The sequence below is a fragment of the Silene latifolia genome, chromosome 8 (genome assembly GCF_048544455.1).
Source record: "Silene latifolia isolate original U9 population chromosome 8, ASM4854445v1, whole genome shotgun sequence".
In the NCBI taxonomy this organism is placed as follows: domain Eukaryota; kingdom Viridiplantae; phylum Streptophyta; class Magnoliopsida; order Caryophyllales; family Caryophyllaceae; genus Silene; species Silene latifolia.
In genome coordinates this window covers 75,499,348-75,525,348 of record NC_133533.1, presented here as the reverse complement: position 1 = coordinate 75,525,348, position 26,001 = coordinate 75,499,348, and the positions used below count along the sequence as shown (strand labels likewise).

General features: G+C 43.0%; 1 protein-coding gene across 1 annotated transcript; it reads right to left on the bottom strand.

The window, feature by feature from the left end:
• Positions 1 to 23,121: 23,121 nt before the first annotated feature.
• LOC141595382 (uncharacterized) lies at positions 23,122 to 23,712 on the bottom strand. The gene has a single exon (XM_074415345.1). The coding sequence runs from the start codon at positions 23,710 to 23,712 to the stop codon at positions 23,122 to 23,124; it is 591 nt and encodes a 196-aa protein (XP_074271446.1).
• Positions 23,713 to 26,001: the final 2,289 nt, after the last annotated feature.

Below are 26,001 nucleotides of genomic sequence, written 5' to 3'. Positions count from 1 at the left end.
GTTACGAGAAATGATGAAGAGAATGCAAAAATAAGGCAATAACACAATTTTTGCGAAACTCACAACCCAGAAACTAGCACTCGGTCGAGTGTTGAGTCCACTCGGTCGAGTGCTAGTCCACTCGGTCGAGTGTCACTCCACTCGATCAAGTGACTCACTTCCAGAAACTTGAAAGTTTCTGGAAATTGGTCCACTTGGTCGAGTGGTAAGGTTCACTCGGTCGAGTGACTGGTACTCGGTCAAGTACAAGCTCGCACTCGGCTGGGTACCTCTCTTTGGTTTGCAAATTTCCGACTAAGAATTACTATGCTTATACTAGCGGTTATTTAACTAACAAATACTACTAATCACATCCTACTATGGCATCAATGAAATTCAAACATATATGTACGGTATAAAACGTTAAAGAACGGGGCTAGTTCCCCTCACACATGAGCTCATAATAACCACTTTCAAAACATGTTATACACATTACTCTTTTCATTCAATTTTTCACATTTAACATGTACCGAATGAACAATTAAATCATGGAAGAATCCTATCAATCATGCAAATTACGACTTTAAAACACATCATACCTCAAATACGCAACACTCCTACAAATAAATGCATTTCTTATGAAACAATTCTCTACTCATATCACATATACCCCATTCAAGTAGACATTTCCATTTCATCCTTTCAACTATCATATGTTATCATTCACCACACAACCACTATATCATGCAAGATGCTCAACAAAATTATACACAAGTATATCATGCAACATTTTACTTCACGTTTCCCGACTCATAACCACCCGCGTAGTGACCAACCGAAACAATAGGAACTAGTTTTGAAATGAGGGATCCTTCTCACCCAAAACCGACCTCCTACTGTACTCAAGTCGGGTTCATTTTATTATACATTCCTAGATTCATTTTCGTTCATAGGTTTAGGTTCCAAAATTGTCGCTCTGATACCACTTTGTAACACCCCCTTCTTACCCGGCCAAGGTAATTGGGAGATGTTACCTTCTCGGTTTCCCGAGGCAGTGAATCGGAGATACAATAAAGAAACATTTATTTTAAATGACAAGTTTAGTGATTACAAACCATTAACTAATGACTAAAATACAACTCATGGTTACTATACTCATCTAACTAACTATACTCGTCTTGTGACTCATCAAGCTCGTCCCATCTCCCACGTACTATCCAAACCATCTGTACCTAACCTGCATCCAATATGACCAAAGGATATCATATGGATCGACACAAGCCACCCGAAAAGAGACAGGTGACAAATACACAGACACAACAAACGTCTGTTTCAATAAACAAATAAAGTGCGACACGACTCAAGTGTGTGAATATGCAATGATGCGTGTCTTTTATATGATGTTTTACATCCCATTTTACACGTATTTCAGAGCTCATTCTTGTAGTTTATGCTACATTTCTCCCTATTTCCGTCTACTTCCGTGTTTTGTACATTATTGCAGAAATGTGAAGAATTCAACGGGAAAATCAAGCTAAATCCGTCCCTGAGTATCCTGCATTGCAAATGACGTAAAGGAATCACTTAAGGAACGAGCTTGGTGCGCAATCCAAGGCCCAAAAGACTATTCCACGAGAATATAGGAGTCATGTAGCAGCTTATTCAGTCGATCGACCACTCCCATAAGTCGATCGACCAATGTTCGGGTTCCAAAAGCCACTGTTCATTGCTATTCATCGATCGACCATCTATCGATCGATCGACCAGTACTATTCCAGACGAGAATTAAAAGACCGTGAATCTTGAAGCCCAAAGTTATGCTAGGTTTAGGAAATAAAGTTACGTTAGTTGTTATATAACGTAACCTAGAAACATTCAATCATCATCAAGTTTTTACCTAAGTTTTATTATCAGTTTTACATTAAGTTTTACATACGGTTTTAGGAAGAATTAGGGTTTGGAATATTGTAAGCATTGGAATTTTCGCTCTTGTTCTTAATCATTCTTACGCTATTCTCGGTATTCTTCTGCCCTATTTCAATTCATCTATTTCGTTATTAGACTAGAATTGCTAGTAGCTTCCCAAAACCATCTTTATTGTTGCATGTTAATTGTTTGCCCTATCGCTTTAATTATGAGTTCAACTCTTTTATGCCCTAGTGTTAGTATTAGTATCACTTTCAGCATGAGTAGATAAATAGTTTGTACTAGGATGTAGGCGATTTATGGCATAGGCGGCAATAGATTAAACATGGACTGAACCCGCGTGTTGGTCGATCGACCACCCTACCCGGTCGATCGACTGACCTCGTGAGCTTTATTTCGTTTTAATTGATTTTTAATGTTGTATTTAACGAATCGAATGCATGCGACCAGTTAGATACCTTATTTGTGACTGACCCATTAGATCGAAAGATAGGGAAGGTTGTTAGATCATCAATTGAATCGACTAAACTGTGCTGGGATCGAAAGATAGGTATAGTTTAGACCGTTAGTCACTTTTCAGAACGAAAGTTAGTATTAGTGATATTAGGGACTTATAGCGAGATCGAAAGATGCTATTTGTTAAGAGTGGACCGAGAGGACCTCTTTATTTCCCGCCTCACCTGTGTTTGATTCAGACCGAATTAGTTTGCTGCCGCCGAAGCTATAATGAACCGACCATCCTAGTACTCCTTCTTTATCTGTTAAATCTATCTTTTTAGTTTATTGTCTTTATTCACTCTTAGTATTAGACCAATTCAAATCAACCCCCACAATTGTTACCTTAGACTTTTATTAGACAGCTAGAAATTACGTCTGCCTCCTTGTGGTTCGACCCTGTTACCACTAGCCTAGGTTAGTTTTAATAGGAATTATAAATTTTATTTTTGGTACTCACAACGACGGGTATCAAATTTTGGCGCCGTTACCGGGGAGGCAATAGTTCTAATTTTTGGCTGTTTTATTTTAGTCTTTCTTTAGTTTAAGGGACATCCGTTCCTTAAACTTTTCTTACATTCTGTTTATAGTTTCTTCTTATGCGCAGGTCGCAGGGTGGTCCACTACTACCGTTCAATCCTGAGATTGAATGAAGCTTGCACGCAAAGAGGAGATTATTTCAAGACCAACAGTTAGAGGAAGAACCTAGTTCTCGTTCTAGCTTTTACGAGAACGAGATGTTCGAGGAAAATCCACCGTCTTCTCCTGTTTCTAATTCATCAGTCGAGACAGTCACTTCTCCAGACTTTACAGACATGGCCGAGGAAGCAAGTATAGCCAGTCATTCTGAGCCGACAGCTGCAAATTTATATAAGGGGTTCGAACTACCAGGAGATGCCAGGAAGTTCGAACCAAAGCCTGCATACATTACTATGGTCGAGAGAAACCAGTTCGGTGGAGCTGCAAATGAAGATGCCGCTAAGCATATGGAGACCTTTATTGACTACTGCTGTTCCATACCCCCACCAGCTGGCGTGACCCAAGATCAGATCAAGGAGACCATGTTCATCTTCTCCCTTCGTGATGCTGCAAGGGAGTGGTATAGAGATTTGGACCGAACCGTTCATGGGATCACTGATTGGAATTCCTTGGCATTGGCATTCTACAAGAAGTACTTTTCTGCTTCAAGGACGATTGCTATTAGAGCTCAAATCACGGGCTTTAAACAAGGGCCAGATGAGAATTTCCACGAAGCATGGGTCCGATTTAAGAAGTTGGTGCGAACCATACCGCACCATGGGTTCGAAAAATGGAGCTTGTGCAATCATTTCTATAATGGGTTGTACGACGATCAGAGGGCCATTTTGGATGCTGCAGCCAACGGCCGATTTGCTGAGAATTTGGGAGCAACCAAGGGGTGGAAGATCATTGACGATTTGGCCACTCACAAGGCTGAATATAGGAATTCAAGAGGAAACCAGAGGAGAGCTGCTGAATCTTCCTCTGTTGTGCGCTTGAAGCTCTTACTACAAGATTTGACAAGTATGAACTAGGGGGAGCTTCAAAAGGAGGGATGTACCATGTCAATGCTGTGACAGACGGTCCTTTTGTCTGCGAAAGGTGTGGAGTTGAGGGACACGTTTCGAAGAACTGCCCTAGTCCCTTTGAGTCTTGTGCTGCCTTTCAACACTATAGGCAGACCAACACCTACTATGAGCTGAATACCCATCCAAACTTGAGTTGGAGGAGCCAAAATGTCCTGAATCCAACTCAACCTCCACCGCAAAGAAAGAACCTTATGTGCCCCCTCATCAAAAGCAACAACAATATCAGAAACCTCCCTATGTGCCGCAGCAGCAACAATCGTAGAATTCTGAATTTTCCGAGCTTAAGAGCCTGTTGCTAAAGGAGTCCCAAGAAAGAGAGGTCGGGATGAAGTTACTAGAGAGACAAATTGCTCAACTGGCTAGCAAAAGTAACACTCGAGCTCCCGGACACTTGCCGACCCAAACTGACCAAAAGGAGACCTTAAATGCCATCACTTTGAGGAGCGGGTCCACCCTTGAGGGTCCTGCCATGGTCGAGGACGCTGTTGAAAAAGATGAGCCGGGAACAAGTCAAAAGAAAGCTTCAACGAATAAATCAAAGAAACAGCCGTCTACCAGGTATATCAATCGATCGACTGATATACCTAGTCGATCGACTGAATCACGGGTTACAGGAGCTTCTGGAACTGTACATCTCAGTCGGTCGACTGAGGACAGTGGTCGATCGACTGAGATCGCTGCTGATGCTGAGGAATTTCGTCCTTTGATGCCAACTAATCTAAGAGACCACTTGTTTCGGGGTACCACAGTCCCGAAAATTCTGGGGGCAGACCCGAGTGCTGATGGGGCAGTCCCGGCTCCGAAGTTCGATCCGATGACGGTTAATGGCTCGCATTTGAGACGGTCTGAAGAGGGGTCGAGCTTCAACAAAGAGAAGGTGACGGACTTCCAGCCAAAGTCCAAGGATGCCGGCACGCGTGATTTAGAGGAGAGGGCTAAGGTACTTCTCACAGCCCCATATCCAGAGAGACTCGTACCAACGAAGGAACAGGTATCTTTCAGTAAATTTGAAAAAGTCATTCGTAGTCTGAATGTGCAGGTTCCTTTTCTCGAGTTGGTCAACCAAGTGCCCGCTTATACTAAATTTATGAAACAACTTTTGTCCAAGAAGCGGTCACTTGAAACAGTGCACACTGTCGCACTTACTAAGGAGTCTTGCTCTTATCTGTCTCACACTGCACCCCTTAAGTTAGAGGACCCGGGTAGCTTTTCTGTTCCTTGCAAAATAGGTACCTTCTCTATTGAGAAGGCATTATGTGACCTAGGAGCTAGTATAAGCGTCATGCCCTTGAGTCTAGCTAGGAAGCTTAAATTGACCAGGTTTGCTATTACTGATATGACAGTACAGATGGCTGACCGATCTGCAGTCCAGCTAATAGGAGTCTTAGAGGACATTCCAGTCCAAATAGGGAAGTTTTTCTTCCCCATTGACTTCGTTGTACTTGACATGCCTGAGGATGCTCACATACCCATTATTTTGGGTAGGCCATATCTGCACACTGCTGGTGCAGTTATTGACGTAGGCTCTGGAACCTTGACCTTCAAGTTGGGAAACATTCTATAATTTTTGCCCAACCTGCTAAAAAGAAGGACCCCATGTGGCCTGTCACCTGTAACACGGTTTCTGAAAAGAAATCGTACTTTGTGCTCCCTGAATTACCTGTCTCTATTACTACTCCTGTGCTAACACCTCCGCCCCAGATTGGGAGCAATAAGGAGGAAAAACTTGTTGTTTCAGACACTGCAGGATCTGGTTTGGGGAAGGAAGAGCTGCAGGTCACTCTAGCTGCGACAAAGCCTATCATTCAAAGAGGAGGTCTTGGTTGCCTTAGCTATGGGACTGACGAGGAAGTTTAGGATGAGCCGACCAGAGTGAGAAGGTCCGATTTGGATTCTGACGAGTCCGAGGAAGTCCTTGATTGGGGAGATGACGAAGTTGATCCGTTGAGCTCTCCGACTGTTGAAGCTAAGAAGGGTGCAGCTGATAAGATGAGCACCATTGAGGCTACCTCGAGTAGCCAGAAGCCGACGAAGTGGGCCATACCTTGGCCTTTCTTGATCAACTACTAGTTGATCAAAAGCTTTACAAACATTTTATTGCTTTCGAACTATTTTTTATTGCTTTTGTGTGGCGAGACTTCGCATTTTATTTCGCTTGCTTAGGATTTTTATGCACTTTAGACTTTATTCTGGGTTTTGCGCAATTTTGGGCGCGTATTATTGTGCACTTGCAGGTATTTAGAGCTTGTTAGCTCAAATCATTGAGCTAATACGAAGAAATAAAGGATGCAGCAGTACTTTCAGTCGACCGACTGGTTACAGTGGTCGATCGACTGAGTCGCACTTTCCAGGAGCTACTGTTCCTGACACCTCAGTCGATCGACTGCCACTCTTGGTCGATCGACCGAGGACGCTGCTGTACATGATTCACGACTTCTCCCCTGCTGTGTTTGGTCGATATGCGGACTTAAGGGAGTTTTCTACTCCATTTATCTTCCGTAAAATTTATATATTTCTTCTGTTCTCTCATTTATGCACAATTTTTACCGCTTCAAAATTGTTTTCTCAGTCTTATGCGTGATAATTTTTGTCTTTCAGGCACTCTTGTTAGTAGCACTGCTGGCTACTGAAATCTCCTAGCTCACGCTGGTTTGGGGAGGTTTCCTTTGTCGCGCTTAAAGTCTTGTAAGTTCCCGAATTTCACTTCACGTCATGTTTATTTATTTCAATATACGCAAATTCCCATTTCTCTTTTCTTCATTACATGATTTTGCACAATGGGGACATTGTGCGATTTGGTTTGGGGAAGGGTTTTGCGTCGCATATCATTTGCTTGCATTCACGTTTACATTCTGTTTTGCATTGTTTTATTCCATTTCATCCATTTATACAAAAATTCAAAAAAAAATTGAAAAATTTCAAAAATTTCAAAAAATGCACGTTTATTTTAGCATATAGGTTGAGTCGGAACGGTAGTATTTCCATGATGATTTTGTATTTGCATCTGTTTTCGCCTGAGCCTTGCTTATCAACATGTTATTAGTAGAATCGTATTTGCATATCTACGAGTTTTCGTTTTATTTTTGCTGAACTTGAGACTTGACTTTGAAAATTGGCAACCTACATCACATTTCTGAGATTTAGAGCCTATAACTGGTGACATTCATGACCGGTTTATCTAGGAATATGAGTAGTACTCCTTATGAGACATGTTTCCTTAATTTGCATAATTATGAACTTGATCTACTTAATACCTGTATGCATTCGGTTTGTGGTTTGTTGACACATGTGGTAGAGGTTTCCTTTTTCTTATTATGCCCATAAGCTCCACACTGCCAAAAATAGCCTTTTTGTCCTATTTACTACATCCTACACATAGCCTGCCTTTGTCAAGCTAGTAGCCTAGTTTTTGGGATTGTTACTCGTTTTTGGTAGCATATGCTCTTTTGAGATGTTGTTGGGAAAATGAAAAAAGGAGGAAAGAAAGAAGTACAAAAAAAAAAGAGATGAAAAATGATTCGAAAAAAAAAAAAAAAAAAAAGGTTCTACACTGTTCAAGTTGGTCGATCGACTGCCAAATATGGTCGATCGACTTAAGATCCGAGAAAGAAATCAATTCGCATGATTTAATCCTTATCTTTTGGCGATTTTTGCTCCCATGTTTCATTTATATCCTATGGGGAGTTTATTGATTTAGTATTTTGGAAATTTGTGAGTTTTGTGCTTGCTATAGCACCGTGTCGATTGGATTTTGAGCAAGAAGTTGGATGTTGCCAGATGGTTCCGTTTTGGTACTAGCTTGATCACCTGTACCTCCACTTTTCCATAAATGTTTTGCCTCTTCTTACCCATACCTCACATATCCCTTATGTACCTCGGCATGTGTCATGGTCATTTGTTGGTTGGAATGCATATGTACGGTCATAGAGATCATTTTCATATTTTATTGCTGGCATGTCTTCATAGGTCGTAGTTAGGTGAGAGTCACTACAAAATTAATTCTTTCTATCCTCTTTTATATTCACCTGTGCTTATTGAGTGATTTGAGCGACCCGCGAGAGTCCAATTTGATAAGTCTCTACAGTTGACGGTTCAACAGTTTTTAACGACTTTATAATTCGTTTGCATGATTCGCATTACTAATTGATTGTTGGTTATGTAATAAATTGGTGTAGGCTCTACAGTTGACAATTCGCTCTGAGATTGAACTCGTTCCATTAGGTCATTAGATCGAGTCTAGTTCTTGCTTGGGGACAAGCAAGGGTTTGGTTTGGGGAAGTTTGATGCGTGTCTTTTATATGATGTTTTACATCCCATTTTACACGCATTTCAGAGCTCATTCTTGTAGTTTATGCTACATTTCTCCCTATTTCCGTCTACTTCCGTGTTTTGTACATTATTGCAGAAATGTGAAGAATTCAACGGGAAAATCAAGCTAAATCCGTCCCCGAGTATCCTGCATTGCAAATGACGTAAAGGAATCACTTAAGGAACGAGCTTGGTGCGCAATCCAAGGCCCAAAAGACTATTCCACGAGAATATAGGAGTCATGTAGCAGCTTATTCAGTCGATCGACCACTCCCATAAGTCGATCGACCAATGTTCGGGTTCCAGAAGCCACTGTTCATTGCTATTCAGTCGATCGACCAGTCCTATTAGTCGATCGACCAGGCTGCTATTCCAGACGAGAATTAAAAGACCATGAATCTTGAAGCCCAAAGTTATGCTAGGTTTAGGAAATAAAGTTACGTTAGTTGTTATATAACGTAACCTAGAAACATTCAATCATCATCAAGTTTTTACCTAAGTTTTATTATCAGTTTTACATACGGTTTTAGGAAGAATTAGGGTTTGGAATATTGTAAGCATTGGAATTTTCGCTCTTGTTCTTAATCATTCTTCCGCGATTCTCGGTATTCTTCTGCCCTATTTCAATTCATCTATTTCGTTATTAGACTAGAATTGCTAGTAGCTTCCCAAAACCATCTTTATTGTTGCATGTTAATTGTTTTCCATATCGATTTAATTATGAGTTCAACTCTTTTATGCCCTAGTGTTAGTATTAGTATCACTTTCAGCATGAGTAGCTAAATAGTTTGTACTAGGATGTAGGCGATTTATGGCATAGGCGGCAATAGATTACACATGGAGTGAACCCGCGTGTTGGTCGATCGACCACCCTACCCGGTCGATCGACTGACCTCGTGAGCTTTATTTCGTTTTAATTGATTTTTAATGTTGTATTTAACGAATCGAATGCATGCGACCAGTTAGATACCTTATTTGTGACTGACCCATTAGATCGAAAGATAGGGAAGGTTGTTAGATCATTAATTGAATCGACTAAACTGTGTTGGGATCGAAAGATAGGTATAGTTTAGACCGTTAGTCACTTTTCAGAACGAAAGTTAGTATTAGTGATATTAGGGACTTATAGCGAGATCGAAAGATGCTATTTGTTAAGAGTGGACCGAGAGGACCTCTTTATTTCCCGCCTCACCTGTGTTTGATTCAGACCGAATTAGTTTGCTGCCGCCGAAGCTATAATGAACCGACCATCCTAGAACCCCTTCTTTATCTGTTAAATCTATCTTTTTAGTTTATTGTCTTTATTCACTCTTAGTATTAGACCAATTCAAATCAACCCCCACAATTGTTACCTTAGACTTTTATTAGACAGCTAGAAATTACGTCTGCCTCCTTGTGGTTCGACCCTGTTACCACTAGCCTAGGTTAGTTTTAATAGGAATTATAAATTTTATTTTTGGTACTCACAACGACGGGTATCATGCAACATGACTACTAATATGAATAAACCACTATCAACAACCACCACCACGGTATCGGGACACGCCCAGACATACCGACAACCACACTGGTACCGGGACACACCCAGACATACCGATAACCACACTGATACCGGGACACGCCCAGACATACCGATAATCACAAATAGGTACCGGGACACGCCCAGACGTACCGGGTCCGGAAGCCAACCGGATCCCCTGCCAGACGTCGTGTCTCAACCACACGCGTCCTTCCAAACTCAAGCCATTAATGTGCACATCCCTCTTGGAGTGGGAAGCTCCAAGAGGCGACTCAAGCGTAAAACGGTCTCCCGAGCGTCTTACGTCTCCTCAATAACAAGAGTCACCACCAACAATTATCAACCATCGCAAATATCACAATATGCCAATATGCTCGTCTCATAATTATTATGCATAAATCTCACCAATTAATTACCTTTTTCTCAAGCATCATGAATACCAATTAACCACATGACACAATATAATCCCAACAACATAAAAGACTCACCAAAATCCTCAACATTTCCATATTGTACAAATCCGACTCTTAATATGCAAATGATGGAAAAGACATGAAATATGCACACACATTATTGAAACCGAGTAGGATTAACCTACCTTTTAGCATACTCCATAAGCTAATCCAAGACAACATGAATCCATCTCATAAAACCGTCTCATCCTACAATAATCACATAATAACTATCATAATACATCCCAATCTATTATACAATACAAAACCCCTTATTATTACCCATTAATTACCCATTTAACATATACTAATTACTAATTAACTACTATACCCGTATCAAAACCCCCACTTTCTAGGGCTCATACTAAATAAAAAGGGTAGATCTATACTTACAAATCAAGAGGAAGGAAGGAGGAAGGTGAGCAATCCACTAAACCAAGCTTGAATCCCCTACTATGGTATTTGTGAGGGTTTTAGAGAGAATGGAGAGACTTTGGAGTGATAAGGAAGAAGATAGAAATGAAATAGAAGAAAGAGGGTTAGTGGGTTTAAAACCCGTCTGACCAGCGTGCACTCGATCGAGTACCAAGTCCACTCGATCGAGTGCCAAACACTCGGTCGAGTGACACTCCACTCGGTCGAGTGAAACTCACTTGGTCGAGTGACACTCCACTCAGTCGAGTACAACGCAGTTCTCAGCAATGACTAGTTTTCGTAAAACAGTCATATCTCACTCGTTTCTTGGTCATTTTGGGTGTATGACCTACCGTTGGAATTTTAAGAGAACAAGATATCACCTCCATTTAGAATCACATCAATAGCATATCTAGATCTCAAGTTATGACAGTTTTAAGACGACCCTTCTATAAGCGGACATTATAACAACTCCACTAAGTCAAGTATTGGTTATACTCGGTCTACTCGGTCGAGTGAACGCCTTAGAAACTATGAGGTATTACATATATACATAGTGTATAGAGGAGATTCGGAAATTAAAGTGCGTGTTTTTGTGAAGTTTTCAATTTTTCAGTTTTTTTGTATTTTTATTTGGGGATGCAATGCATGATTTAACTAAATGCATAAATTGAAATACAATGCAAGCTAGCCTATATGTGACAATTTTTAAATAATTGAAATCTAATGCAAGTCTAAATGAATGCAACTAAATGATAGTTATCCTACATATGGTACAACTAACTAAATCCACACAAAAAGTTAAATATGAATGAGAAGTTTGGATTTTAGGAGTTCATACTTGGTATTTGGATTGAGAGGGAGAGAGGAGGACCATCATTACTAGGCCTCCTCTATTTTGGTGTCATCACCGTCATCATTATCATCATCTTCATCATTCCCGGTCCCAAACTCGGATTCACGGATGAAATCATCCAGGTTCATGGGCATGTCCGATCCAAATGTCCCCGCCTCCGTGGTCATATCAATGAACTCCTCTGTGCCCCCTTCCGAGCCACTAGCACCTCCTCCCTCACCAAAGATGGAAGGGGTGTCCCCAAACCATCCGAGTGTCGTGCCCCTCCCCATGAGTGGGAGGTGGGGTGGGGAAGACGAGGACACTAGAGTAGTCGGGGCGCATGTTGATATCGCCGTATAGATATGACCCGTCCCTCGGGTGGCCACTATCCGGAGCTAGATAGTAAGAGGGGTGGAGGCCGGAAGGGTGCTCGTAATGGCGCCTCATATAGTCATCATAGACCGGAAATTAACCTACTGATTGGTCAAAATAGATACGGTCCATGCGTTGTTGTAGACCGAGCCGCTCGCTAACGGCGGTTGCCATTCCCAACTTCATCTCTTCCATGAAAGAGATTAGGTCGGCGTGGAGCGGGAGTGGTTGTTGCGGTTGATGACTTGAGGACCCTTCTCCATGTTGGAAGGGACCGGGAAAGAAAGGAAAAGTCGGCATGGTGTACCGTAAAGTGGGTTGTGCGGTCACCGGGCGCTCACGCGCATAGACAAGATTGGGATTTTGTTGTTTCGCAGTGGCGGGGTCTTCATCCGCCTCAATTTCAAGTAAGTAGTGCGGTGAGTTTGGTACTACTTTCATTTTCTCATCATTGGGGAGTGGAATCGAATTTTTATCCACTCCATTCATGCGGACTTGCAAATAGTTTTGCTTGTCACGAGGGTTTCTCTTGATCCAATTAAGGGTAAATTTGATGTAATCCTTGGTTAGCATTGTTTCCCCTATTATAAAAGCTTTCGGATGAGACGCTTGGCAAGGTGGGTGATGAGTCCACCCACCATAATTGGGGTTGATTGCCCCGGAGAGTTACTCAAGCGGTGAAGATGGAGGGCCATGTGGTGCGCAATGTCAATTTTGAAGGTGGTAGGGTTGGAACAAAGGTAAGAGCCGAGAATTTCCAACACCTCCGTTCCGAAGTTGTGATTCTCATCGCGGCCGAAAACAGTCCACTCTATATACCGATGCCAAATTCTAATTGCGGCATTGTGACAAGTATTGGCCGCTCTCTTGAACCGGGGGTTGTCATCAAGGCTGGTAAGGGCCTTCCACAGAGCACCATGGTCAAAGTTTTCAGAAGCTTTATGAGGAGGGCTTGGGTCTAGCCTAAAATGCGAAGCAAAGGTCGGTAAGGTCAAAGAATAATCCTTGTTCATCAGTCGGAAATGCAAGAATGCTACCTTTTGGTTTTGGCGGTGTTTATCAATCCTCAAGGAGCTCAAAAAATCCCAAGTGAGTCGGGAATAGATTTTCTCATGAATATTATACATGAATTTCATACCCACTCCCTCAAATAAATCATGGGTAACACGGTCTAACCCTAATTTTCTCATCGTCTGGCGATCAATAAATCGAGTCGGGGTGAGGGGACGTTGTTTGAATAATATAAACATACCTTTCATAGTGACAGAGCTAAACTTGAGGTCCGGGAATTCTATATCGGGGCTCATGTGGGTAGCCGTGGCCGCCACAAGTTTCGCTTGTTGTAGTGCCAAAACCCCCTTTCGGACTCTCTTTTTTGGTGCAATGGGTGTATTTGTGACATGGTTAGTGAAGGGGAGGGAGTTTCTGGTGGATTGTTGGTGTTTATTGGTGGTAGGGAGGTGATTGGTGGTGTTTTGGAGGAGAAAGGGGGAGAATAGGGAGAGAAGTATCGTGGGATTTTATGAAAGAAATGAGTTGATTTTTGTGTTTTTGAACCGTCAGAGTACTCCCAGCCGGTCGATGGACTGGCCGCTGGTGCCCCGGCTGAGAGTACAAGTATATTTTGATTTTTTTTTCAAACACAATCAGGGAACCACCAGCCGGTCCACGGACCGGCCGCCGGTGCCCTGGCTTGGAGTACAGCACAAAGCTCAATTCTTCATAAAGGTAGTCCCAGCCGGTGGGCCGGCTGCCGGCCTACCGGCAGGGAACTACATTTCCTTCTTTTTTTCGTTTTTCCTCAATGGGGGTGTTCCCAGCCGGTGGAACGGCTGGCGGCCTACCGGCTCACACCCCCCTTTCTCTCCTTTTCACCAATTTTCCAAGTATTCGCACTCCCAGCCGGTCGACCGCCGGCCTGCCGGCTGGGAGACACCTCTCCTTAATTCTCAACTTTTTCATCAAACTTCCAGGAATTTCCCAGCCGGTCCAGGGACCGGCCGCCGGCCTACCGGCTGGGAATACACTTCCTCACATTTTCTTCAATATGCCCCTAGTTTCAAATCACTTCTTCAATTGGCCTCGAATTGCGTGTTTTCGTCTTTCTAAGCCGACTCATCAAGTCGGGAAGTAGTGTAATACCCGCCCTTTTAGAGACCCTTTGACCAGCGTTGACTGATCTTAGGAGCGGGATTAGCCTTGGAAGTGAGTGCCGGTATCATCTTAGGTTACGTGTTAAGAGTGGTACTCGACAGAGTAGAGGCTACTCGATCGAGTAGCTAGGTTACTCGATCGAGTAGGGGGCCACTCGATCGAGTATGTTGGGTACTCGATCGTGTACCGGGTTTTCAGCGAGGGTTTTATATCGCGTTTTGTTAAATCCGCATATCACTTCCGCCACTTTCCTCCTATCCTTCAGCCGCCTCTTTCCCTTCCCTTCACCTCAAAACCTCCATGGGAGCCTTTTGATGATCCTTGTGCTTTAGGAGAACGCCTCTTGAGTCGGGTAACGGTCTTTTTTGCTGAGTTTCTCCCTATAGGTATGTCATAATCATTATTCGTGTCCTTGTTCTTCATAGTTAGGGTTTGCTTGTTAGTAATATAGAATTGTATTGTGGCTATAGGCTTTGCTTGGTCGCTGGGCACGTTGTTTGTCGGCATGGATTGGTTGCAGTTGCTTAAAGGTAGGTTCGCCTACTCAGTTTCTGTAGATGGTCTAGCGTGTCAGTTGTTGTGATTGTTTTGTGTTTGCTTAGTGTCGTAATTGTATGGTGACGATTGTGATGGTGATTGTGGTTGTTGTCTCTGGTTCTCGAGATGCGTCTCGGCTGAGTGGGGTCACTTGCGGGAGTGGCTTCACGCCCTAGTTTCGCCCTCCGTGGAACCCGCCACGGGAGGGGATGTGCACATTAATGGATAGGGTTGTCGCTCATTGTGGGGAGCGGGGATTTGGTGGGAACGGCTGCGGTCCCCCACTGGCAGGACTGGTCCAGTGGACAGTCAGTGACAGAGTTGGTTGAATTATCGTGGTTGTGTTGAGATTAGTAGCATTATATTGTGTTGATAATTGTAGTTGCCGTTGTCGTATCTTATCTCAGTACTGACCTTGTGTGGTTGTTTGTTTGTTTTGTGTCTGCCGTGATCCCTTATGGTGAGCAGTCGGTCTTAGCAGGTGTTGGTGTTGTGGATAGCTGGGGTCCGGGCAGGGATGAGTCTTCACGAGATTCGATGGTCGTAGCTAGTAGTCTTCGAGTTGTATCTTTCATATTGTTTGTTGGTTTAAACCACTTGTAATACAATGTAATAGTTCTTTTATCGACGTTTGATTATTACTATCCTCGGGCAACCGAGTTGGTAACGCCCTTATATACTAAGGAAGGCCTAGTTAAGGCTCCTCTGAATATGGGGGTGGTACAAAGTGGTATCAGAGCGACGATTTTGGAACCTGTAACAAATGAACATAATGAACGTAGGGAGTCTAATAAAATGAACCTGGTGTATGTGTAATGGGAGCCCCAGCTGATGCTAGATTTTTGGTGAGTAGGCGCCCTCATTTCAAAATCTTGGCCCCATGACACTTAAGCCAGTCACATGGTATGGGAATGTGGAGTCTGTGTGTCTATGTGTGATATGTATGTTAATTGTGCCGGAGCTACCTCCGGTTAAGTCTTTGTTAGAGCTAATAGGGGTATGATAGTGGTATTTGGGGCGCGTTTAGTAATCATTGGTGAAATTAGTGGAGTTTTTAGAATGATTAGTGAGTTTATACGATGGTTATGAGATATGTGACGAAAGTTTACGTGATAGAGATGCGTGGAAATGTGGAATTGAGTGTCGTGACATGAAGAGTGAGCATGTAGGTGTTTGCTATAAGTTGCTGATGACGGAAGTCATATATAAGTTGATAAATCCTACCGTAATTACTATGATGATAGTTATAGAAATATTGAGTAATAATCCGAATCATAGCATATGGTAATGTGTATATGCTTTGTTAATTAGTTGAAACTTTTCCGCTGGTGACATTTGATGTGAGTAAAAAGGAATTGCTTATAATTGCATTAGAGAACATGGATAGATTGATTTGTTATGAAGAGTATATAATTATGTGTTATATGAAAGAATAAATTAATGTTAGTTACATGTTTCATGTTATGGTGGAAGCAAGTGTGACAGCAACACGTTAAGACAAGTTTTGAGTGTGATAGGATGACGTGACTAAGCTTGAGAGTGACTCGGTAGCAGGTAAACCGAGTTGGGTAGTTGTGTAGCATAAGGTGGCATACACCTTGTTAGAAAGGCGATACATTGTGCGTGAGTAATGATTGTAAAACATGATCGAAGGTAATAATTAGTGCCGAATTCTGAACTTAGTTTGGAATCGACACGCGGTGTTGTTTTACAGGTATCTTTGATTTACTTTGTACTTCTGACCGAGTACTTAACTATACTTGACCGAGCGCGAGTGCTTACTTGACCGAGTAGACCTCACTCGATCTAGTTAGGAAGCTATGATGTCGGGATGTGGGAAAATTCCTGCAGATACTCGATGATTTAGCTCCTACTCGATCGAGTAGGGTGGTACTCGATCGAGTACCCCAGGCACTCGATCGAGTAGGTTACTGTACAGCGAATCCTACGGGTTTTCTAAAACCCCTAATCTTTCTATTTCTTATTCTTCTTCCCCTATATTTCGACACACCTAAACCTAAACTACTCTCAAATTCCTTATTTCCCCTCAAACCTTCCCATACTCTTGGGGTTAGTGGTGATTCTTGGGTTAATTTCTTTGCATAATTTCGTTTCTTTACTTTGTTAATCAATCAAGGTATGCTTTTCTTCCTAATTTATGCGATTTATTGCTTTGAATGTGCTAGAATAGTGAAATAATCTGAGATTTTCGATTCACATGGGTAGGTGGTTGTTTTTGATAGTTGAAGTATGATTCACATGCCCTCTTTCCATGTTTATTGGTGATTAATTGTTGTAAATTAGATTAGAAATTGCAAGGATTGAACCCGAAATTTCTAGGGTTTCCGAAATTGAAATCGATTTTTTTGATTGTTTTACAATGGTTAGATAGTAGAGTTGAGCCTTAAGTATTGTTTATATCATGTTGGAGGATAGATTTTGATGATTTTACCCTTAGAAAGTTGCCTTAAAACTCCATCTTAAAAGTGCCTCAAATGGAAATTCGTGATTTATAATTGGAAAATTGGTGTTGTGAATGACATTATAAGTATAAGTTGAACTTCAATATGATAATAGAAACGATAATTGATGAGAATATGCCAAAATTATCGCAGCTGTAAAGACCGTCTGAAAATTCTAATTAAGTTGTTGTTCATAATATTGAAGGGTGATAATGATATGTTCCAAATTATTCTCCCCCATGAACTAGTGAGAATGCCTCACATGTGATTAGAAGTGTGTTTGGAATAACCTTAGAATCATGCTAGGATATTCGAATTTGTTGAGCATATGTAATCACCATGATAATTTCTTTCACAACTATGGCTTATGAGTAGTAATAATCTGAGCTTGTATGTCAAATTTTGGGAACTGCTGGTGAACGTGTGTACTTAGCTTAATATTCAAAGTTAACGGCGTAAATTAGGTGCTTCACATGTTGAAAGTTGTTGATAAATTGGTGTGCCTAGCTGAGTATGTCGAATTCAAATTACATGAAGTAAACGTTTGCATGTTTATACAAGTTGTTTGAACATATGCCTAAAGCGATCTTAGATCGAACCTTGGAACCCGCCAAAGTAAACGGGGAGGGGTAATCCACCCGAGATGGGGAAGGGAGTGGACTGTGGTACCCGCATTCGAGCCTGCATACTCTTCGATTGTTTTTGTTGATTTCAAGCAGAGGGAGCGTTTTGTAGCCTTACAAAAACGCAAAATGAGACCTACGAGGTGTATAGACACTACTTTGTTGGAGGAGTTGGAGATAGAGACGGATGTCCGTCACATTTTTGAGACCTTGGGTCTTATGGGTTTGTATAGGCTGAGGAAACACACTTATCCTTTTCTCACTTTGGTGTTTATGAGCTCCTTTATCTATGACCCCGCTGGCCAAACCGTTGAATTTCGGTTAATGAACACTAGTTTCTTGCTTTCTATGGATCAATTTGCTTCTCACCTTGGGTTGGCTAAGCCTCCTAAGGACTCCATCACCGACATCCCTGCTGAGTGCGGTGTATGCCGCCTAATGCCTTGCCTGACCGGGAAACCAGCTCCTACCTCGAGTAACATACTGATTAATGACGTTCAGCATGTCACATTGAGGATCTTTCTTCGCTCTCTCTCGAACCTCCTTTATGACAGAAAGGATATTAGTAAGCTGAACAACCATGAGGTGTTCCTTTTGATGTCGTACCTCAACCCGGAGCGGACCAGGAAAGTGGTCTTCAATGCTCCTTCCATGGTTTGTGCCACCCTTGCCTTGATGGCCACTGCCTCTACCCGGTACTTGAGTTGTGGCGCTATCGCCACTCGGTTAGCTGAAAAGCTAACCTCTTTCGAGGCTTCTTCGGAGTACGTGCCTCTAGTTACCCCAGTGCCCACTATGGACCGTGCCTACTATCTCGACCTGAAATGGTTGAGGACTTTGGCTGACGGTGGTCTAGATTGGAGGGTGTGGGGCATGAGTTGGATAAAGATTCCAGCTCCTGAGCACCTCCCACCCACGGAGCCCTTGGAGCCGACGGTAGTGACAGTGGACTCCGGTGACGAGGAGGAGGAGGAGGATGATGATAGACCCCGCCATCTGCAGACCTACCTCATTAACGACACCATTCTCGAGGTGATGCCGGAGCCGACAAAGGGCGAGAATGCATCGGTCGTGGCGGTGGAGAGACCTAGGCTGGCGAGAGGACCCCGTCGGGTGAGGTAGAAGACCTCAGAGACTAGGCCACGACCGGTGACACCACAGCAGCAGCAGCCTTTTCCGTGCTACCCTTACCTCGACACTCCGGAGACGCGATTCAGCTACTTGGCGGAGAGAGTGTCGTCTACCTTGACACTTCGGAACATGCACGAGATGGCGTATGCTCAAGGGATAGGGACCGAGGGACCGCATCCGGTGTAGTGGAGTGGAGTTGGGGACTACTCAGGGGTTTTCCATTCCTACGGGGTGGATCAGTCGACGTGGGGGACACCTCAGTCCTTTGCCTACGGTGGTTTGACTCCATGGTATGTAGGCCCAGGAGCAGGAGCAGGAGCAGGAGTGGATGCGGGGATTGGGTCATCGGGAGCAGGTACTTCTGGCGGTGGTGGTAATGATGAGGTTATGTTCGAGCAGCAGCAGCAGCAGCAGGAGTGATACTCCTTGTACTTATCTTTGTTGATGGTAGTTGGTTTTAGATGTTAGTAGTGTGGTTAGACTTTAGTAGTAGTTATCGTGGAGACTTTGATTTGGAACTTGTATTGTTGGCCATAAGGCCGGATTTGATACTTTGACTTGTTGCAGGATGTTAGAAGTCGGGGAGTCGTCCCGACTCGGTTTTTATATGACAAATATGTGCATGTACGTGGTTTATGACAGGTTTTATAAGGAGCTTGGCCTGTAGGTACTCGATAGAGTACCCCGTACTCCATCGAGTAGCTGCAGGAGGACGGGATAAAAAGCTTTCTGATCTGTAGGCTACTCGATCGAGTAGCCAAGACACTCGATCGAGTAGCATGGCACTCGATCGAGTACCGCTACTTACTCGATCGAGTAGCACTTTTACAGGAGACTTTCAAAAATTAAAAATGTTCAATTGTTTTATAATTGCAAGTTTAATGTTTAATGTGGCTATTAGTGCATAGTAACACCTTTGAACCGTTAAATTCATTTATTGGAAGTCGTGTTTGAAGTTTTATGAGCGTATTTCTCACAGTTAGTGAAGCGCAATAGTTTCTTGTTACTTTAATGTTGCATACGCCCCATTACGATCTATTTATCGGAGTTGTAACTTCTCGTACACTTATGCATACCATATTAACATGTGTTGTCAACGGTGACTAGATATTCCGGATGTTGGTGTATGAATTCTAATTTAACGAGTATATCGTTAGTGAGTAGTGTCTATAATAAATAATATGGTTTTCTTTAATGTTATGATGCAAATAATAGGTAATATGTGTTGTAATTTAGGTAGTGAACTTCGGGGACGAAGTTCCTTTTTAGAGGGGAAGAGTAATGTCGCGAAAATTATCGTGAAATAAAAGGCTGATTTCAAAATTAGGTTTTGTTTGCCTATAATGTTGTTGTTCACTTGTAGGAAGCGTAATACAAGTTGTTGAGTAATTCATGCGTGAGAGTTTGATAATGATAGTATGTGTGTAATAGAGTTAGTTGCGGTACAAGGTGTTGTAATAGAATTGCGATGATGGTGTAGCTGTGCAGTGTGAAGCCGTTATGAGATATGTTCGGGTCGATAGTTGTTGCCTTATGATGGGAGATCGTTGTTTGTACTGGTTGGTACTGTGAGGTTGATGTCTTATAGAGGATAGTTTGTAAAAGTTGAAGTGTGCATATAAGGTGACAGTCGATGTTAATAATGTTTGTATGATAACTGCAAGAGTCGATATACGTAGGAATAGAGCGTTAGACGGATGATGATGGCTTGGGGGAGGATGGTAATTAAGAAGAGTAGTATCGAAGGAAGGGTGAAGTTGTCTTTCCGTGTCGAGTGTGTTGGAAACGGGAGTTGAACTTCGGGGACAAAGTTCTTTTTAAGGGGGGAAGACTGTAATACCCGCCCTTTTAGAGACCCTTTGACCAGCGTTGACTGACCTTGGGAGCGGGATTAGCCTTGGAAGTGAGTGCCGGTATCATCTTAGGTTACGTGTTAAGAGTGGTACTCGACAGAGTAGAGGCTACTCGATCGAGTAGGGGGCCACTCGATCGAGTATGTTGGGTACTCGATCGAGTACCGGGTTTTCAGCGAGGGTTTTATATCGCGTTTTGTTAAATTCGCATATCACTTCCGCCACTTTCCTCCTATCCTTCAGCCGCCTCTTTCCCTTCCCTTCACCTCAAAACCTCCATGGGAGCCTTTTGATGATCCTTGTGCTTTAGGAGAACGCCTCTTGAGTCGGGTAGCGGTCTTTTGCTGAGTTTCTCCTTATAGGTATGTCATAATCATCATTCGTGTCCTTGTTCTTCATAGTTAGGGTTTGCTTGTTAGTAATATAGAATTGTATTGTGGCTATAGGCTTTGCTTGGTCGCTGGGCACGTTGTTTGTCGGCATGGATTGGTTGCAGTTGCTTAAAGGTAGGTTCGCCTACTCAGTTTCTATAGATGGTCTAGCGTGTCAGGTGTTGTGATTGTTTTGTGTTTGCTTAGTGTCGTAATTGTATGGTGACGATTGTGATGGTGATTGTGGTTGTTGTCTCTGGTTCTCGAGATGCGTCTCGGCTGAGTGGGGTCACTTGCGGGAGTGGCTTCACGCCCTAGTTTCGCCCTCCGTGGAACCCGCCACGGGAGGGGATGTGCACATTAATGGACAGGGTTGTCGCTCATTGTGGGGAGCGGGGATTTGGTGGGAACGGTTGCGGTCCCCCACTGGCAGGACTGGTCCAATGGACAGTCAGTGACAGAGTTGGTTGAATTATCGTGGTGGTGTTGAGATTAGTAGCATTATATTGTGTTGATAATTGTAGTTGCCGTTGTCGTAACTTATCTCAGTACTGACCTTGTGTGGTTGTTTGTTTGTTATGTGTCTGCCGTGATCCCTTATGGTGAGCAGTCGGTCTTAGCAGGTGTTGGTGTTGTGGATAGCTGGGGTCCGGGCAGGGATGAGTCTTCACGAGATTCGATGGTCGTAGCTAGTAGTCTTCGAGTTGTATCTTTCATATTGTTTGTTGGTTTAAACCGCTAGTAATACAATGTAATAGTTCTTTTATCGACGTTTGATTATTACTATCCTCGGGCAACCGAGTTGGTAACGCCCTTATATACTAAGGAAGGCCTAGTTAAGGCTCCTCTGAATATGGGGGGTGTTACAAGTAGCCAATTGAAGGTCGTGCGCTTGTTCTTCGTCAAATCCCAATTTTCTTCAAAATGACACCCCGTCATCAATCAAATAGGCAAATACAAATGATCCAAAACTCTCATTACCTATCTATATGCATGCTATATATACAAATGGTGGTTCTTGTGGGACTCCACCAAACCATTTCATGTTCAAGTTTGAGATTACTCGTCCCCCAAGGATAGGGGGTCTTCCAAGTCAAGTTCACCTCGAGTCTCAATGGGTTGATCCTCATAAAATTATTTCACTCGGTGTCCATTTACTTTGAAGCATTCACCTTTGCTATTTTTCAATTCAAAGGAGCTATAGGGGAACACGGTCACCACCTCAAAGGGTCCCGACCATCGAGACCTCAACTTCCCGGGAAACAATTGGAAACGGAAGTTGAAGAGTAGGACCTTGTCTCCTACGCTGATTTCTTTCCTTGTAATCTTGGAATCATGTCATTTCTTAGTCTGCTCCTTGTAGAGTATGGCATTCACATAAGCATCCGTCCTCAACTCATCAAGCTCATTAAGTTAAAGGAACCGCTTATTCCCCGCGGCATCTAAATCATAGTTGAGCTCCTTAGAGCCCATCTTGCCCGATGTTCTGAGGTAGATGACAAGACTTGCCAAAGACCAACCGATAGGGAGTGGTGCCTATTGGGGTCTTGTAAGCGGTTCTTAGAGCCCATAGCATGTCATTGAGTTTGGTGCTCCAATATTTTATAGACTTGTTCACAACCCGCTCCAAAATAGCCTTGATTTGCTGATTTGATACCTCCACTTGCCCGTTGGTTTGGGGGTGGTAGGAAAGAGCTACTTTGTGTCGGACGCCATATTTCTCGAGTAGAGCATAGATGGTGCGGTTAATGAAGTGTGACCCACCATCACTTATGACGGCCCGAGGTACTCCAAAGCGGGGGAATATCTATTCCTTGAATAGCTTGGTCACCACTCGTGAATAATTGGTAGGGGCGGCTATTGCTTCTATCCACTTGGACACGTAGTCCACCGTAACCAAAATGTATTCGTTGCCAAATGATGGTGGAAACGGTCCCATGAAATCCACACCCCATACATGAAAGAGTTCCACTTCCAAGATATTGTTCAAAGGCATCTTATCACGCCTTCCAATGTTGCCTCTTCTTTGGCAAGAATTACATGAATGAACCATGGCATAAGAATCTTTGAATAGGGAGGGTCAATAGAATCCACAATGAAGAACCCGAGCTTGGGTTCTAGAGGTGGACAAATGCCCTCCATATGTTGTAGCATGGCAAGCTTGAACGATTGCTTCACCTTCCTCATGAGTGACACATCTATTAATTCCATCATTGCATCTCCTATTTAAGAAAGGATATTCCCACACATATCTCCTAGACTCATATCTCAACTTCTTCCTAGCTTGGTTGTCAAGTTCCTCTCGGATAAAGTTATAGCTCAAGTAGTTAGCTATATCCACATACCAAGGGTCGGAGTGCGTGATAGCTAAGATAGAGTCATCGGGTAACCACTCATCAATGGTAATTCCATCATCAACATCCCCCTGGGCTTCTCTAGTCAACCTTGATAGGTGATCCACAACAAGATTCTCGGATCCCGGTTTATCCTTGATTGTGACATCGAACTCTTGCAACAACAATACCCAACAGATCAATCTCGGTTTAGCATCCTTCTTAACCATAAGTTGCTTGATGGCGGTGTGATCCGTGTAGACAATGACTTTGGAACATAAGTGGTAAGGCCGGAACTTCTCAAAAGCATACACCACCGCCAACATTTCTTTCTCCATAGTGGTGTAATTGCATTGAAAATTGTTTAAGGTCTTGCTTATGTATGCTATCACATGGAGCTTCTTATCTTGTCTTTGACCCAAGACCGCCCCCAATGCAAAGTCACTTGCATCACAGATCAATTCGAAGAGGAGGTCCCGATTGGGTGGTTGTACAATTGGAGTCGATATCAAGGCTTGCTTGAGCCTACAAAAACTTTAAACACAAGATTGATCAAATATGAAGGGAGTGTCCTTAGCCAAAAGTGAGGTGAGGGGTTTAGCAGTTTTTGCAAAATCTTAGATAAACCGTCGGTAAAACCCCGCATGGCCTAAGAAACTCGTCACACCCTGGACATTTGTGGGTGGGGGAAGTTTCTCAATCACCTTAACCTTTGCTTTGTCCACTTGGATCCCCTCCTTAGAAATAACATGCCCTAGAACTACTCCCTTTTGCACCATGAAATGGCACTTCTCCCAATTCAATTTCAAATTATATCGGATGCATGTTTGGAGCACGAGGGAGAGATTCTTTAGGCAATCATCAAATGAGGTGCCATGGAAACTAAAATCATCCATGAACACCTCCATAGACTTCTCAATATACTCAGAAAAAATAGATATCATGGCCCGTTGAAATGTCCCGGGAGCATTGCAAAGGCTAAACGGCATTCTTCGATATGCGAAGACACCGTAAGGACAAGTAAAGGTAATCTTTGCTTGATCATCCGGGTGAATGGGTATTTGGAAAAACCCAGAGGTGCTCGTCAAGAAAGCAAAAATACTCGTGGTTTGCAAGTCTCTCGAGCATTTGGTCAATAAATGGTAAGGGGAAATGATCTTTGATTGAGGCGGAATTAAGCTTCCTATAATCAATGCACATTCTCCATCCCGTGACCGATCGGGTGGAGATGAGTTCACCTTCCTTATTCTCAACCACGCTCATACCGCCCTTTTTGGGGATGATTTGAACCGGGCTAACCCAATCGCTTCCCGAGATGGAGTAGATAATTTCGGCCTCAAGCAACTTATCAACTTCCTTCCTTACCACCTCCTTCAATTTCTCATTTAACCTTCTCATAGGTTGGGCGAAAGGAGTGAATCCATCCTTAAGTGTAATGCGGTGCATGCACACTCAGGGATCGATTCTCGTGGGGTCATCAAGGCTATACCCAATGGCTTTCTTGTTTTCTTTAATAACTTTCAAGAGTTTTTCTTTTTCGGAAGCCCTTAGGTCCGCATTGATTACCACGAGGAAGGAGTGTGCCTCATCGAGATAGGCATACTCAAGGGAGGGGGGGGGGGGGGGGGGGGTAAAGGTTTGAGATCTACCTTTGGAGGGTTCTTACCCTCAACTTCATCCAATATTGGTGTTAGAGCTTCATAATCTTTCTCCAAATGCTCCCCCGAGCATTTGTCCTTAGCTTCCTCAATAGCTTCTTCCAACATGTCTATGGAGTAAATACTTTAGAACATAGGTTGTGACATGGCTCCGGTCAAAGAGACTTCAACTACATTCCCTCCCACCTTGAAGATGATTTTCCCCTCCTTGACACTAATATTAACATCTCCGGTTGCTAGGAAGGGTCTTCCTAGAATAATAGGCGTTTGTTGATCCTCCGGGATGTCAAGCACTACGAAATCCGCCGGGATATAGAAGTTACCAACCTTAACCGGCATGTCCTCAATCACACCCATCGGTGTTTGTACCGATCTATCGGCTAGTTATATTGTCATGGAGGTAGGAATCATGTCATGTGACCCGACTTTCCTCGCAATGGAAAGAGGTAGTATGCTAACACTAGTACCAAGATCACAAAGTGCCCTCTTAATGCTCACGTTACCCACCGTGCAAGGGATGGAAAAACTACCCGGATCTTGTAGCTTCTCTGGCACGGGATTGAGTAATATCGCACTACATTCCCCTCTAAGAGAAACTAGACCATCTCCTCCAATGCTTCTCTTCTTGGTTAACACATCCTTCAAGAATTTTGTGTAGAGCGGCGTTTGTGTCACTACCACGGTGAAAGGTAATGAAACTACGAGCTTCTTCAACATGTCCAAGAATTTAGAGAACTTCCTCTCCTCATTCATGACTCTACTTCTATTAGGAAATGGAATTGGAGGGTTGTGGGCCTTTTCGGGAGTTGAGGCTTGCTTTGTGTCAGCTACTTCATTTGATTCTTTTCCTTTCCCTTGGTCTCTTTCAACCACTCTTTCTTGGTTTCTTTCATCCACTATTTCCTCTAAAACAAAGTTCTCATCATCTTCAATATAGTCACTCACCTTCCCCTTCTTAGTGTTGTCCAT